Genomic DNA, 15,429 nt, shown 5'->3' with positions numbered 1-15,429 from the left:
AGCTAATGAGCGGGCACCTCCTTCTGCCTGCGGGGCCAGGAGCCTCCCGCGGCACAGCCCAGCTTTCCCTCCGCAGGAGCGGGGCATTGCTGGGCTTGTCCCGTGCCCGCTGATCCCGGCAGTGACACGCGGCCTGGCTGCCGCTCGGCCGGGACCGCGGGGCTCTGGTAACCCCGGCAGGAGGCCGGGGCACCCGCGGATGAGCCGGGCTGGCCCTGACGCGTGTCCGAAGGGGGAGCCCCGGGAGCCCCGCGGCTGAGCCCGCCCGCCCCGGGCCCCGCCCCGCCCCGCCCCTCGCGGGCTGTGGGGCGCGGGCGGCGGGCAGGGGCTGCCGGCGGCGGGGTCGGGATGGCGCAGCCCGGGGAGGCCTCAGGCCACACAGCGACCGCCAGCGCCAGCATGGACAGCAACGTCCTGGCCATCGTCATCGCCGCCAGTGAGTGGCTGGCGGGGGCTCCGGCGGGGCTGGGAGCGGAGCGGGGGCGGCCGCCGGGCGGGATCGGCCTCTGCCGGTGCCTCCCGGGCTGTGCCGATGAGGCGATAGCCGGGGGCGAGCGGGGGAGCGGTCGCTGCAGCGGCCGGTCCTAATCCAGGGGGGTCCCGCTGGCTCGCGGGAGTGGGGCCGGAGCGGAGCGGCGGCGGGGGCTGGCGGGGCCGGCGGGGGCTGGCGGGGCTGGCGGGGGCTGGCGGGGCTGGCGGGGGCTGGCGGGGGCTGGCGGGGCCGGTGGGCTCTGCGGAGCCGCGCGTGGGCCGAGGGGGAGCCGCAGGTTCCCGGGAGACCGGAGCGCTGGCGAACCGGCGCCCTGCCTTGGTGCTGAGGGAGCCGAGAGCCCCGGGCGGGGTGCCGGTGCCGGTCCCCGCGGGTCGGTCCCTGCGGCCGCGGTCCGGGATGGGGTGAGCCCCTCCCGGCTCTGCAGATTGTTCCCGGTTTCGTAGGGAGAGAGAGATGTTGGGCGCAAAGGGGCTTTAGCGCTCTTGGGACGGGCAGCAGGTGGAACCGGCTTCTCAGGGGCTTCTGCAAGCCGCGGGGCGAGAGCAGGAGGCAGCCCGCGGGCCCGTCCAACCAGCAGCTCTCTCGCCTCTCCCGTCTCTTGGCAGCGGTGTCCACCTCCGTCTTCATCGTGGCGATCCTCATCCTGCTGCTGCTCCTGTACCACCGGGACCCCATGTGCTGCCAATTCCTCTGCTCCTGCCGCCTGTTCCAGACCCCCAGCCAGTATGTGAGTGTCCTCCGAGTCCTCCCTCTCTTCTTCCTGCCCAGGAGTCCCCCTCTGGCCCCCGAGCTCCTGTTCCTTGAGCTGGGTCTGTGGGGCTGCACCACCGGGTTACCCTCCTGTAGCCTGGTTAGGATTGCTGATGGACGTGGGACCTCCAAGCAGAGCTGGGCTCTGCCTCCTCCTTGCTCCCACTCCATCCCAGAGATCCATCCATCCACCCACCCAGTCCTGCCTGGCTGTGCCATTGTGGTTGTATCTCCAAGGCCTCACTAACAGGCTTCCCTGCTCCCCACACAGCTCAGGGGGGAGGTCCTCCTCCCCCTGCACAGTCATGTGTGGGGTCGGGCTCTGCTTTATAGGGAAGGGGCCCAGCAGGGAAGGGGGTTGGAAGCTGAGGGCAAAAGCAGACAAAGCCACTCGCATCCCTGACAACTGGCTCTCTTGTGCACAGCTCCTGGGGAAGGAGCAGTGAGACACAAAGCCCTTTCGCTCGCATCTGTAATTTCCTGGGGCTGGCTTTCAACTAGGGAAGCTGATGGAAAAAGAGCAGTGTGTGCAGCCAGCGCTGCTTTTGTGGCAGTGACTGCCTGGGGAAAGCTCAGCCTCCAGAGCTGCAAGGATGGCTCTTGAGGGGAGGGCTGCAGGTACCACTCCACAGTCCTTGAGAGAAGAGTGGATGTTCAGCCTCACTAGCAAGGGATGGAGAGGCTTGTGCTATGAAAGGCAAATCTAATAGTCCAGCACAGGCTGGGAAGTCCCCAGCAGAAATCACAGTGGAAATAAGCTGCACTGATGGTGTCCTTGTCTGATTCATTGTCTCCACTCCTTTCCCTCTCTTGCCTCCTGTTGCCTGCCCATGGCACACGTTGGGAGCAGGCCCTGCTGCCGTGCTCCCTTGCCCTGTAGAGCTGCTCCCTGAGGCAGTGTGGGGTGCTCCCTGAGCTCTGGGGTGGGAAGTTCAAGCAGGCATCTTGTCTTTAGTAAAGGGCTGTGTTGAAGGATGGATGCAAAGAATTACATATGGAAAGGGAACATATATAGAATGTATTTCCTTCAGAAAAAGTGAAGCAGTGGTAGTGTGTGAGGCAGCTTTTGGGCAGGAGTAGTTGCACTGGTTTTGCTCATCAGTTATTGAACCAACAGCTGGGTGCTGTTTTCCTGCAGCCTCTGTAGTTGTGCTGTAGGGCCAAGACAAACAGCTCCTTGGTTGTTAAGAGCAAAAGTAAACCCTCATAGTCCTCCCTGTGCATCCCTGGTTGCCCTGGGAGTCTCTGGGCTGTTTTCTGCTGGCAGAGATGGGGTTTTCTGAGAGCAAGGTACAGCCATGGCTCAAGTCCTGTCTCTGGCTCAAGGGGCTGTTCTCTGTGAAGAGCATTTCTGCTAACTGTTGCTCAACACCTGGACAGGGAATCAGTTTAACTGGAATGAAACAGCTCTGGAATAGCACAGCTATTGCCCTGCAGATTTGCTTGCTGCGTTATCCTGAAATGACAACCTCAGTAGATAAGAGCTTGCAAATCCTGTAACTCTGAGCATGTGATGGAGCTCTTATCTACACCAGTGGAATAGTTGGGTTGTTTTCTGTTGTCTCCCAAAAAGAGATGGTTCTGTTGTTTTTCAGTGAAACCCTGCCCTGGGACCCAGACTGTCCCTCAGGCTGTGCTCTGCTCCAGCTGGCTCTGGCCCTTGGAGCAGGCCCTGTGCTGCCAGGAAAGACGTCCCGGAGCCATTGGTGTCACCAAACAGGCAGGGGCTGCTGCCAGCAGCGAGAGCTGCAGGAGCCACGTGGGCAGAGGGAGCAACTCTTCTTCTGCCATGGTCCTGCTGTCCCATGCGAGCTGGCTGAGCTCTGCTCTCTGCTGGGATGGGTGTGAGGGATTTCGGCTTTGCTCATGTCCTCCTCATTCCAGGACCGCCCCCCGCCCTACTTCAGCAGCAGCCAGCGGCTGGTGGGACCCCAGCGCGGAGCCTCACGGCTGGAGAGCGCTGCCGAGAACCCCGGCATGCAGGTGATGGCAGGGTCCCTGCTGGGAGCTGGGTGGGAATGGTAGCAAAAGTGCTCATGAGCTTGGAAAGAGACTCTGGTTATGGGGTTTGCCTGGAGCAAAAGGTGATGGGCAGCATCTTCTGGTGCTATCCCACAACTTTGGGAAGTGCTGCCAGTATGTAAAAACCCTGGGGGGAGGCAGCATGTGGAGGGAAGGAATATTGCAGAGGACACCACAGTGCCCTGAGGTGTTTGGGCATGAAGTGCCAGTGGTAGATCCTGGGGGGTTGGGATCCTACAGTGCAGGTCAAGGTGTAATTGCCTCCTGGGAGGGAGGATTTCCTCTCTGGGTGTTCAAAGAAGCCTACAACTACCTACAATTTTGAACCCTGAATTAACTCAAGGTGACACCAGGACATGAACTTCTAGTGAAGAGAGCCACCATCACACTGACCCTTTTCTGGGGATGGGCATTTCTAGGGAGACGAGCTCTTCTGTGTCGGACCCCCCAGCACGTACCAGCTCCCGTCCTGGGAGCAGCCCCGCCTGCCAAGCTACGAGAGCGTGCGGAAGAAAGATCGCCAGCGGGAAATCCATCAGATGATTGCTGACAGGTTTGGGCTGTGGGCAGAGCCATCCCAGGAGGTGAGCTCCCCTCCCTGCACTGCGGGGGTGGCAGAAGCCCATGGCAGTCACCACTGTGGCCCGTATCTGTGTCTTGCTTCAGCAGCTGGTGGTAGCCGAGGACTCTGTGCTCTGTGATTGCCTTTCCCTGATAGCTTTTATCTCTCGGAAAGCACGGGAGGCTCCTTTGCTGTACATCTGTGCTGGTTAATGATCCATCTCCCCTCCCCCAGCGCATTTGCAGAAATGCCTGTAGCAGGAGGCATGGCAGAGCCCCAGGGAGAAAGGGCAGGCTCTTCGGATCACGGGCTCCATACAAGTCCAGGCTGGGAGGCTGGGAGTGTTATTTTTGGATCTCTAAGGCTTTCATGAGTTTTTGCTTCCTTCTCCCTGCAGGACACTCCTGGGGACACCTCTTGCTATTACCTTGAAATGTTTATGGCTTATTAATGATCAGGAGACTTTGCTTGTTACCGTATTTAAGATTTGCCCTCCCACAATAGAACAGGGAAAAGTGAGTGCATCTGCTAAGTAGGTCCTGTGGCAGCATCCCGAGATGCTCCTGTTCAGAGACCTCATTGTCTAAAGCAGAACAGAAACGTCTGAGACCCTGAGTAAAGCACTAGGAGTTCACTAATTTACCTGGATTTTGAGCTCTTAAAGCTGTACCATAAAGTCTGGCATAGTCAGCACTTGCCACTCAGTGTTTGGAGCTATATCTTACGGTACCTGCCCGAAAAGTACCAGCCTGATATAGTGGAAGGTGTCCCTGACCATGCAGGGGTTGGAACTGGATGATCTTTAAGGTTCCTTGCAACCCAAACCATTCTGTGATTCTGTGAAACCTGGGCAGTGAGGGCACAGGAGAGTAAAGCTCCAGAGACAAGTAGTTGAGGAATGGCACTGGAAGCTCTTCCACAACATCCTCATGCCACTTCCTGTCACTTGTGGGTAAGAAGCTAGCCCAGCTCTGCCAAAATAAATGTGACAAGGCCTGGAGGTTCCTCTCTCTTTGCAGTGAGACTTGCTGCTGAAACCTGGGTACAATGCCTGCTTTATAGGTGCTTCTGTAAATCCCAGTAGCCTTTCTTTAGTCAAGGGAAAGCAAATTACAGTCCTCTCTCAACAAAAGTCAAGTCTATTCTGGCCTTCTGCCAAGTCCTTGAAGGAGAACAGGGAAGAGCAGGAACCTGGCACAGAGTGTGAGGGGAGAATGTGTCTCTCAGCAGGTTTGTGCTATGTTCCAGACTGATGCTCTCATCTCCAGGTGTTCCCCTGCCTACAGCCGGCTGCGCTGGGGGACTGCGGGGGTTTAATTTCAGGCTGGTGGTGGTTGTGAGCCTTCTCATCCGCTTTGTAAGAAGAGGTGGGATAATCTCCTGGTTATTTCTGATCCGGTGTAATGCTCTTCCTTTCTCAATAGATGCCACCTCCTTATGAGCATGCTCTGAGGCATCCTCCAGCTTTCTCAGGAACAGGAATAAGCTCAGAGACCTTGGACAGACATGGTGTTCCAGACCCTTTCCATGCCCCTCTCAGCTACCAAACTCAGCGAAACACTGCGGTGTAAGGCCTTGGCCTCGGTGTACTGCTGCTTCCCATGCTGTCAGCAACAGAAGTGCCTGGGATACCATTTTCCTCCACAGGGAATGGCCAAACCTTCACCCAGATCCACAATCAGCTGAGACACAGGCAAGCCCAACCCAGCCACCAGTGACATCCCTCTTGCAGCACAAGGACAACCACGAAGCCATTGCTGGGTACTGCGCTGAGCAGAGGAACTGGGGACGCCTGCTCACTCTTCTCTGGCTAACACCAAAGGCAAAGGTCCAGCTGCTGGAGCTGCACAGGAGAAAGCCAAGGGGAAGGTCTGCTAGGCCAGAGCTCCTCAGGAGCAGCATTTCATACCTCTGTGAGGCAGTGCTGCTGGCTGTACCAAGGATCAGACCTCAGGCACTGGTGGTGTTGTGCTGCTTCACCTGTTTCTTAGATTATCAAGTATTTTACTGTATCTGGATTGGCTGCCAGGTGGGACTCCTCACATGTGAGGGGCAGAAGGGATGTGCTCTGGAGCATTGCAGTGTACTCTGGCACCAATGGCCTCTGTGACTGAGAACGGTTCTGTACAGACCTCACATGGATTTGGAGGTCCATGGGTTATACCCAAATACCAACCACCAAGCTGAACCATGGGACTGGATTTACAGGCTGGGAAAGGACAGATGCATGGACTGAACAGCTGGTTGGTCTCCATGAAGGCTGCGAAGCACAGGTGGACATTTGTGGCTGACCCAGTTCACCTGGTCTTCTGTAGAGCAGAAGAATTGTCTAATAATGTCAACACCAGTGTCCTTACAGTACTGATTTTGATAACCTGTTTTCTACTGCAGAGTCAATGTTTCAAATTGTTTACAAACCTATAGATAAAATGAGATCAGTTTGGCCACAACGAATTGGGGCTCCTTTATTTTGAGGAATACAAGCTCAAAAATGTCACATAATGACTCAAAGATAAAAGGATGAGTATCCTGGATAATGTTTTATCATACACCTCCAGCTGCTGAGGTTCAAATACCAGCCCAGATGTGGGCATCTTACCAGGCCCCCTGAATGTAGTAATGACTTAAGAGTTAGGCCTGTGAACATGCCTCACGTGGCCAGTGAATGGAACACTCAGGTATTTAAGTTAATCATTGAGGGGAGTGAGGTAGAGTAAAAACTCCAGCTTCCGGGTACACAGCATTAGGTGCATGTGGAAAAGGATCTGTTCTGCAGCATTGTGGATTAAGGTACAAACAGAACAGTAATGACTAAAAATGAGCAAAAATAGAGGGAATTATTAGTGGGACAAGTACTGACACAAGAGTGATTGTAGAGGGAATTCATCCAGTGGCACAACAGACCAGGCTCTCCAGACACTAAATGAGCATGGTAACACATTCCATGTGCAGCCAAGACCTTCAGCTGCCCCACAGCATTTATTAAACACTCTTAAAAATGCCAGCAGGTGATCTCACTGTCTGAACACAGATCACAAGCACTTCACGAGCAAAAACAAGTCCTAAACTGGTATCTTCAGAGCCACTCTTGTCCTCAGAGGCCAGCAGAGCTGTAGTAGTCTGTCCTTCCCATCCGTGCCCATGTGACACAGCAGGTTCACAGCATGGTGACCAGTTTGAAGCTTCCTACCTCTGTGGTAGGGACGACACTGATAAAGGTTTTATACAGGATTGCTCCTTTGGGTAGCTGGCAGATCACATCTCTGCTCTCACTGCTGCGGGGTGGGGGCACATAGACCTCTTTGGTGTATCTCACAATCCCGTCCTCCAGGGCATAGAGTGTCTTGTTACGGCCCATCCCCACCTGGGAGAGGATGAGGAGCGTTAGAAAGGAGAGGCTGGACACCCACAAGTAAAGCAGATCTGATCCCTGGTCTGCCTCGTTTGATATCCCGGCTTCAACAGCATCTGTTGCTTTATTTTTTAAAATAAAATCACACAACTTGCTTCCAGGAACCAGTGTGCAATGGTGCTCAGTATGAGACATGAGACACCCATTCCAACCTGAAGCACAAGTGCCCAGTCAGGTCACAGAAGTGTTTTGGGATATCGAGTATTTGCAGACCTTCCCTAAGTCTCATGGACACAGGTGAGGCTCTGAGCAGGCTCTGTGACTAATACCAGGTCATGAAACCCAGTGTTGGGATATACAGAACACAGGGATGAACATTGAGACTGAAAGAGAGGAGGCAGTGAGTGTGGGACTCTGGGGAGGGACTGCTGTTCTCTGAGAACCAGAGAGAGAGAAAAGGCCTTACGTGAGCGCCGGGATGCCAGCGGATCAACCGCTGCGTAGCCAAAATGTTTCCTGCATGGACAAATGCACCTGCAACAGAGTGACACAGTCAGACTGCAGAGAAACAGCTCCCCAGAGCCCTGGCAGAACACAAATGATTCCAGGACTTACAAATCCCAGCTTTCTGTGGGCATTTTCTAAGGAAAAATTACTTCAAATGCTAAAAGCATCTGAACAAAAGTGCTGTTAGCAGGAAATAAAAGGGCAATAGATAGACCATGGCAAAAAGTCAAATCTCTGAAAAGACTGCTTCTAGGGTACAAGGCATTTTCTGGCTGCTGAAGGCATTTGTTTTATTACATTTACATTGATATGTTTCCATCAGCAAAGCTAATAATTATTAAGCCCTCAACTGCAAGAATCTGCACTTTGGCTTCTGCTAAGCCTTGTAATTCTCTCCTTTGTAAACACTGGAAATGCTCAGTTTTTCCACCCAGCGTGGGGGGAAAGTGCAGTGCAGTTATGAGGCGTCCCACAGCGTTCCCTCCTCCTGGGCTCTCTGAAGAGGCAAAGTTAGAACCAAGTACATTTTCTGTAGGCAATTTTGGCTGATGGCCGGAGCTGACTCACCCTGCCCTCCCACCAGCGACCCTCAATCACGAGGTTTCACTGATCCTCCCCTTCCCTTTCTCCTGGAAAAGTGTCCTGCCCACCTCCTCCTGAAACACTCAACAACCAACACGTACCAGGGGAGAGCAGTTGTGAAGAACCCAGTGAAATGCAAATAAGATACTCAGACCTACCTTCGACTTTTTTGAACCCATAGCGTTTCCCGGGGCTGCGGCCACCTAGGTTTTTTGAGCTGCCCCCACTTTTCTTAGAAGCCCATCTGACAGCAACCAAGCTTGTTTGGGGAGTGGTTAGAACTAGGTTTAGAGAAAGAACAACAACATCAGCTGGAAAAACTATCACACATAATTCCTTTTCTCAGATGTAAAGGATATCAGTTAAGGCAGGCTTTAAAATTAAAGGCAAAGGAAAGCCCTGGGAGAAACAAAAAGTACTTCCAAGATAAATTAGACCACAATGGCTTAAATTCCCTGAAAAGAGGTCACATCTCAAGTGCTGCTGCTCCCCAGGTAAGAATTAAATTCTCAGCAACAATGTTAAAGGATGTGCACAAATTCCTGTTTCGTTCTTTTAAAATGCAGCACAGATGTTACTGGTTGCTGTGGATTGCTCTAACAGTGCTTTGAGAAAAGATGGCTTGTGATTTGTTTCAGTTTCCCCTTTGACCAAATGGCATTTACTTACACAGTTACATCCTGAAATCTTACAAATGAGCAGACTCCAATTCTGGACAATATATAAATATCTATCACCAGCCAGGAGCAATCTGAGGAGTATCTAGAAGGAGCATAAAGGTTGGACTTGCTGGTGTTGGAGGTCTTTTCCAACCTTAGTGATTCTGTGATTCTATGATTAATGGCTCTAAGAAGGAACACAGAGCAGTGGGAGTGGCAGTAAGGGAGTCTGGAGCACAGTCTTTTCATTAATCCTCCCAGTCTAAGGAAATGTTCAAGGCCAGGTTGGATAGGGCTTGGAGCAACCTGGTCTAGTGAAAGGTGTCCCTGCCCATGGCAGGGGGTTGGAACTGGATGATCTTTAAGTTCCCTCCCAACCCAAATCATCATGATCTTAAAAATCTTCAGTACTGCCTTTCATGCAGTTAGGAGACAAACCTAATTTTTCTGAATCTAGCCTCTTAAGCAGCAGGTTAGTGCAGAATAGTGGTTATCTCGTTTCCTTAACCTGAGTAAAACCACTAGTTTAACTTAATTAAATTATCACGGATACTCAGCGAGCTAAAAATATGTCCCATCACTAGAAGTGTTCAAGGCCAGGTTGGACGGGGCTTACTGCAACCTGGTCTAATGGAAGGTGTCCCTGCCCACGGCAGGGAGTTGGAACAAGATTCCTTCCTTTAAGATTCCTTCCAACCCAAACCTTTCCATAATTCTATGAAATACTGTTGAGAAAAGGGTACAAAACCCCATTAGTTTCAGGAGATGACCTATTAACTAAATTAAAGCCTCCGAGACGTGACAACCTACAGGAAATTAGGCAAAGACGAACTATAGTTACAGTTTCACATACACAAGCCCGCCCATTTCACCACAGCTCCGCCTCAGCTCCAGGCAAAGGCAAAAGCCTCGGCCTCGCGCTACCGGCCGTGACATCCCACCGGGGGCGCGGCAATCCACGGGGTGACCTCCCTGAGGCGCACTCTCCCGAGCTCATCCCTCCCGCTCCACGGCCAGACCCTCGCTGCCCACCCCTCAGAGGGTAAACAGCTGACACAGCCCCTCGCTCACACAGCCCCTCACTCACACAGCCGCCCCAGCGCCGCCATCTTGATGGTGCCGCTTCCCCTCCCTCTTCCCGCTGGGAAGGCGGTGCGCACGCGCACGCGCTGGGCGGCGATTGGTCCGAGCGCGCGGCGTCGCGAGCGTTCGGACCAATCGCCGCCCACTGCACGCGCCTCCGGGCCAACCAGCGGCCGGCGCGGGCTTTCCCCTCAGGCCGGCACGGGTGCCCCTGAGGAGGCGCGGGGATGGCGGAGAGCGACTCGCGGTCTGAGAGCAGCGAGGAGGAGGACTTGCCCTCCTTGGCCTCCCTGCTGCGGCCGTCCCCATGCCTCGGCGGGCCGAGCCGCCCGCGGGTACCGTCTCCTGATCCTGAAGCGGCAAAAGTTGTCGAGATGGTGAGCAGCGAGAGCGAAGAGGTGAATGAGGAGGTGATGAATGTCGTCCCTTGGCGTGAGAGGATCAAGATGAGGGAGGGAGTGGAGCCTGAGCCTTTCAGCCTGGGCGCTGGCGATACAGGAGAGGCATCTGGGCTTTGTGCTAGTGGTGACCTGATCTCTCCTGGCAGCCATGGGCTGGGAGAAGACCTGGCGCCGTCTGGAGAAGTGGCTTGTGGCAGTGAGAATGCTACACGCAGTGCTACGAGACCCTCCTTGTGCTCCCTGCCAGTCGACTCAGACAGGCCTAGTAGCCCGCCGGTAAGCAGAGAAAGGCCAGAAACATTGCTCCCTCTCAAGAAGCGACAATATAGTCAGAAGGAACGGGAGGCAACCTACCAGAATGCGTGGCAGAGAAGGGAGGAGCAGGAAGCAAAGAGGAGGGAGCAGGAGGAGGAGAAAGAGAAGAAGAGAGCCGTTGCCCAGATGCTGAAAGCTCAGCGGCCAGGGGAGTGCCAGAAATACATAACAGTGGTGCTAGATCCAGGTAGTTATCCTCACAGCCTGCACCTGCCTTGTACTGACTGTTGTCTCCTCTCCCTGGAGGCCTGACCCATGTATCGATTTCAGTCATCTTACAGGTAGAAGGTGGTGAGCAGATCCTTAGTGCTCTGCAGGCTGCCAATTATTCCTGTGTGTTTGAGAATCACGATATTCCCTGCAGCATCACCTGGAGGAGAAAGACAGTGACATCACAGGTATGCGAATAAAATCTTGATAATCTTGCACTTTTTTTCATGTGTTATTTGCAGTCGGTAGTAATTGTATTTATCAACTCAAGTAAACACTCTCTAATCTCCCCACTCAGAGCTCTGAGTGGGAGTCTGAATCCTAAACAGACTGTGGCCTGTTTGTTTTCATATCTGAACAGATGGGAGGAGGAGATGAATGGACAGAAGAACCAAATGTCCTGGTTCTGCTTGGCTTGGAGGAGTTTTTGTCCATGGCTCACAGCTACAAACAAGTGAGAACGCTCATGACTTTTGTGCTCCTGAACATACCTCGATGCAAAACCGGTGTTTTGTCATCTCTTGGTGGCAGGAAGGTTTTGGTGTGGGAGGAATGCAGGATTTCAGTAAGACAGAAATCTGGGTGTAGGAGCCATTAATGGGTTCTATAATGGAAAGTTCTGACAAGCTTTCTTCCCTAGTTAAAATTTTCACACATTCCTGAAGAGTTATTGTTACATCAAGTGGGATTTTTTTTTCCTTTCTTTCTGCTCTAACTTTACATTGGATCAAGTATTGCCTACTTGCCCTGAAGAGTGAGGGTGAACAGACTCATCTGCAGACCTACAACGAGGGCCATAATTTGCAGTGCTTCTCTGTCTACCTCAAAATGGTTTAACTCCGTATTTTTCCCATTCATCTTTGTAGAACACTGACAGCTATGCAGGAAAGCAGAAGGAGACCCTGCAGAGCTATGTAGCTCATATGATGGAGAAAGTGCCTGGGAAAATTCTGGCTCTGGCAGTAGTTGGAGTGGAAAATTACTTCAGGTCAGGCTTCTTTCTCTCCAGATGTTTCTGTGTTTTCTCTGGCCTTGAAAAATGCCATAGGTGTTTACTTTAATTCCTTCTAGCAAAGACTGGAGTATAAGAGGTATTCCCAGAACTGTTCCACCATTTTTTAGACAGAAACAGAAGCAAAGGTCCATCCAGACTGTCACCCCAGTCTTACTTTACTCTTTTTAGGTCTCTCCAAGGTCAGCCAAAGCAAAGGCTACGACACACAGCAGCGAGTGGGAATCAAGAGAAACGGGGAGAACGGAGAAAAAAGGAGGTTAAGGATTCTGGCCTGGACTTATCCAGAATGGATGTGGAAGAAGTGAGTGCTTTTAAAACAGACATGCAGCCATCATCTGTTGTCTGCCAGTATTTGAATATTTGACCCAGTCACACAATTTTTTAGATGGAAGTATGCAGCCTTCATTATTCATTAGTCCATCAGTCTGTGGACTGAGCTCTTTGGGTTCAGCTCCCCACTGCTCAGTCATGTACCTGCTCCCACACAGACTGATGTGTCTTGTTCACCTGGGTACTGATGTCAGTCTCAGCACCTCTTGCCCTTCATGGCCCGTTGGCAAAGCCCACTGGTGGTGGCCTGTTTGTAACAAGAGCCACGGAGGAGCTGAGGCAGCTCCGAGGACACTGAGGCGATATTAGCTGTCAGGAGGCAGAGTGCCCCTAAATACTTCAGTGTCTTAAATTAACTGTTCCCAAAATGGGGAGAGAGTGAAGGTTCTTGTCCTACAGCAGGATGTTCGTGACTTTTTTGCTTCAGACAAAAATGGGGTTTGATGCAACAAGACTGATTGTACCATTTGTTGTTCCCTATGGTGATACAGGCCCTGGTGGATCTGCAACTGAGCACACAAGTCCAAATCAGCATGTTTGAGAGCAGTGAGGAGCTTGGGGAATATGCCACTATGTTCACAAAAGCTGTGGCTGAGGCACCATACAAGTGAGTAAGCAGAGGAAGTTTGGTCCTACCTTTGGAGAGACTGCACTTAAAGCTACTGGGAAGGAATAGCAGGTACAACACAGGGTATAATGGTTTTTAAAGGCACAGGTGACAGAGCAGCTGCTAATGCAGCTCCTTCAACACAGACTTGTTCTTGAAATTGATGTCCTGCCCACAGAGGCGTGAGGACAGACCCGGGTTTCATAGTCACAGGCTCATTTGGGTTGGAGGGGACCTTAAAGATCCTCTAATCCAACCCCTTGCCATGGGCAGGGACACCTTCCACTAGACCAGGTTGCTTAGCGCTCCATCCAACCTGGCATTGAACACATCCAGGGACAGAGTATCCACAACTTCTTTGGGCAGTTTGTTCTGGTGCCTCACCACCCTCAGGTTTCACACTGAAGCCTTGCCATCAAGTAGAGCTCTTGTTCTCAGTCAGATTTTTGGAGTGGGAAGGGAATGCAAGTAGGACTGGCTCTTAGAGTGCCAGCTTTTCTTCTTCAGTGTGTAACCAAGAGACGTGCCTGAGAATGAACCACTTGGCTCTTTCCATTGACAAGGGAGGACAGCAGATTGTTGCACAGTGATAGCTAGGAAAGCCATCTTGTGCAGTCTCACACAATCCTGATACTCCTATTACAGCAGCTGCTGGATTTTCCATGTCAGCCATGAGGAGAGATGAGATGTCATTAAAAATGACATCTAGAAGTGTTTTATTATGGCTGACAGCCAGAAGGTGAATTCTTGTTTACCACTTTGTCTGCAAGTTGGCTTGTGTCAGGATTGCTGCTGAGTACAGGATTGTTTCTTTTTCAGTAGCAATCTGGGTCTTAAAGAAATTGGTAAAGCATGTAAAGAAAACAGGGTCAAGTTGTTTGCATTTCTTTGATGCCAGTGATGTCTCTGACATCTCAAGCGAGGGATGGCACTCTGGCTCTGTGACAACAGATGGACAGGATTTTCTTCACAGCCTCATTGTCTCATTTGCTTCCTCATTCCTTGTTCTCCCTAGGCGAGAGCAAGAGAACACAGAGTTCTCTTTCTACTTGGAGAAGGGCTGCTGTGGAGGGGTGAAGGTGGGTCCTTCCGGAAGGGGTCTTCTGAAAGTTTGGAAGAGGCAGATACAGCAATTTAACCGTGTCAGCTCTGAGATGGCTGAGGCTATCGTGTCTGCCTACCCTTCTCCTCAGCTTCTGATCCAGGTGAGGATGCCTCAGGGATACCCAGCACTGTGTGCAGGGAGACAGCTCATGCAAGGGGTGGAAGAAGTAATTAGTATTAAATTAGACACAGTGATTCTGTATGAGTGGTTCAGTAAGTTAGTGAAGGAACTGATTCCTTGGCATCCACTCTTCTGGCTCCCCACTGAGGGAGCAGCATTGGCTCCACTCTCCAAGTTCACAGATGGGACCTGGGCAGAGAGCAAGTGAAAAATGAGTGGACATTGTGGAAGGGCAGAGCAGTCACAGGTGCATAGCTTTGACTGGTTTTTTAAGCAATGGATGCAAATGGGTGATCTCATTGTTCCCTTGGTGTTGCTTTTAGGCCTATGAGAGGTGCTCCTCGGACCAGGAGCGGGAGAACATGCTGGCCAATATCCCTGTGCACCGTGGGGAGGGGGTGACAGCCACCTCCCGGCGCATTGGGCCGGAGCTGTCCCGACGCATCTATCTGCAGATGACTTCCCACGATCCTGACCTCTGTCTGGATTTCACTGGGTAGCTCCAGGGAAAAAGGGTTTTACTGTTTGTCTGGTTCAAGTGTTCCATTTTGAATTTTACTCAGTAGCTCCAGGGAAAAAGGGTTTTACTGTTTGTCTGGTTCAAGTGTTCCATTTTGAATTTTACTCAGTAGCTCCAGGGAATAAGGGTTTTACTGTTTGTCTGGTCAAGTTTTCAGTTTTCTTCTGTGAAGAAGTGCTTAGATAACACTCATTGATCCTTGTTTAAAGACTTGAAGCACATTTAGACTTTATCGTAGCAGGGAAAAAGTTGGATAAAGTTGCTGAATTGCAGCAGTTTACACAAGAAAGATGGTGAACATCTTTCCTAAGCACAAGTTGCACACAGCTTATAGTACTGACGTTTTATTTGTCTTTCTACAAAATAAATAATTTTGAAGAACAACCTTTGCTTCTTAATATGTTGTCTTGAAAATAGACAGGTATGTCTTCTGTTGAAAGGAATACTTCCTGCTGCTCTCCTGAATTGCAAGGACTTACCTTCTTCCTCCTTTGGGACAAATCCTGATGCTAGAGCAACATGGTGCTGCCCCCCCAGCACCTGCTCTAGTGAGGTGAAAGAACTTCACCTCACAAAACAGCCTCTCATTGTTCTGCTGTGGCAGGTGGGAATGAGTAAGACTAATTTTCAGATACAGAGTGCTCTGATTCAATCTCCAGACGGCTTAATCTAGAGAGGGTCTTGAAATCTGATTATATGTGCTGGAATTATGAGGTCTAAACAGTTGGCAGAAAAAGCTTCCTTTTAATTAGATTGGGGACCACGGCCTGTCAGTGCAGCCATCAGCACTTGTGTG

At 51.8% G+C, this 15,429-nt stretch overlaps 3 protein-coding genes across 3 annotated transcripts; 2 read left to right on the top strand and 1 right to left on the bottom strand.

Annotated features, from left to right (window-relative positions):
• The first annotated feature begins 314 nt into the window (after nucleotides 1–314).
• On the top strand, nucleotides 315–6,277 carry LOC138120109 (uncharacterized). The gene is made up of 5 exons (XM_069032560.1): nucleotides 315–436; nucleotides 1,099–1,220; nucleotides 3,128–3,226; nucleotides 3,685–3,849; nucleotides 5,252–6,277. The coding sequence occupies exons 1-5, from the start codon at nucleotides 349–351 to the stop codon at nucleotides 5,396–5,398; spliced, it is 621 nt and encodes a 206-aa protein (XP_068888661.1). The 5' UTR covers nucleotides 315–348; the 3' UTR covers nucleotides 5,399–6,277.
• A 474-nt stretch (nucleotides 6,278–6,751) lies between these two features.
• On the bottom strand, nucleotides 6,752–10,074 carry MRPL27 (mitochondrial ribosomal protein L27). The gene is made up of 4 exons (XM_069032561.1): nucleotides 10,015–10,074; nucleotides 8,427–8,549; nucleotides 7,646–7,713; nucleotides 6,752–7,191 (listed from the first exon to the last, which is right to left on the bottom strand). Exons 1-4 carry the CDS (start codon nucleotides 10,034–10,036, stop codon nucleotides 6,985–6,987), a joined length of 420 nt encoding a protein of 139 aa, XP_068888662.1. The 5' UTR covers nucleotides 10,037–10,074; the 3' UTR covers nucleotides 6,752–6,984.
• Nucleotides 10,075–10,237: 163 nt separating this feature from the next.
• Nucleotides 10,238–14,969, top strand: EME1 (essential meiotic structure-specific endonuclease 1). Its single transcript, XM_069032518.1, has 8 exons — nucleotides 10,238–10,913; nucleotides 10,997–11,124; nucleotides 11,298–11,390; nucleotides 11,803–11,924; nucleotides 12,120–12,252; nucleotides 12,773–12,888; nucleotides 13,904–14,093; nucleotides 14,437–14,969. The coding sequence occupies exons 1-8, from the start codon at nucleotides 10,238–10,240 to the stop codon at nucleotides 14,611–14,613; spliced, it is 1,635 nt and encodes a 544-aa protein (XP_068888619.1). The 3' UTR covers nucleotides 14,614–14,969.
• The last annotated feature ends 460 nt before the right edge of the window (nucleotides 14,970–15,429 follow it).

Source organism: Aphelocoma coerulescens, chromosome 18, assembly GCF_041296385.1.
Source record: "Aphelocoma coerulescens isolate FSJ_1873_10779 chromosome 18, UR_Acoe_1.0, whole genome shotgun sequence".
Classification (NCBI taxonomy): Eukaryota; Metazoa; Chordata; class Aves; order Passeriformes; family Corvidae; genus Aphelocoma; species Aphelocoma coerulescens.
This window is presented reverse-complemented; position numbering and strand designations above follow the sequence as displayed.

Coding starts and splice junctions, on each gene's coding strand:
- LOC138120109 (XM_069032560.1), top strand. CDS start 349: ATGGCGCAGCCCGGGGAGGCCTCAGGCCACACAGCGACCGCCAGCGCC. Junction 1,221..3,127: donor TCCAGACCCCCAGCCAGTAT/GTGAGTGTCCTC, acceptor TCCTCATTCCAG/GACCGCCCCCCGCCCTACTT. Junction 3,227..3,684: donor CCGAGAACCCCGGCATGCAG/GTGATGGCAGGG, acceptor GGGCATTTCTAG/GGAGACGAGCTCTTCTGTGT.
- MRPL27 (XM_069032561.1), bottom strand. CDS start 10,036: ATGGCGGCGCTGGGGCGGCTGT. Junction 8,550..10,014: donor GGCGGCGCTGGGGCGGCTGT/GTGAGTGAGGGG, acceptor CTCTAAACCTAG/TTCTAACCACTCCCCAAACA. Junction 7,714..8,426: donor TGGGTTCAAAAAAGTCGAAG/GTAGGTCTGAGT, acceptor ACTCTGTTGCAG/GTGCATTTGTCCATGCAGGA.
- EME1 (XM_069032518.1), top strand. CDS start 10,238: ATGGCGGAGAGCGACTCGCGGTCTGAGAGCAGCGAGGAGGAGGACTTG. Junction 12,253..12,772: donor CCAGAATGGATGTGGAAGAA/GTGAGTGCTTTT, acceptor ATGGTGATACAG/GCCCTGGTGGATCTGCAACT. Junction 12,889..13,903: donor GTGGCTGAGGCACCATACAA/GTGAGTAAGCAG, acceptor TGTTCTCCCTAG/GCGAGAGCAAGAGAACACAG.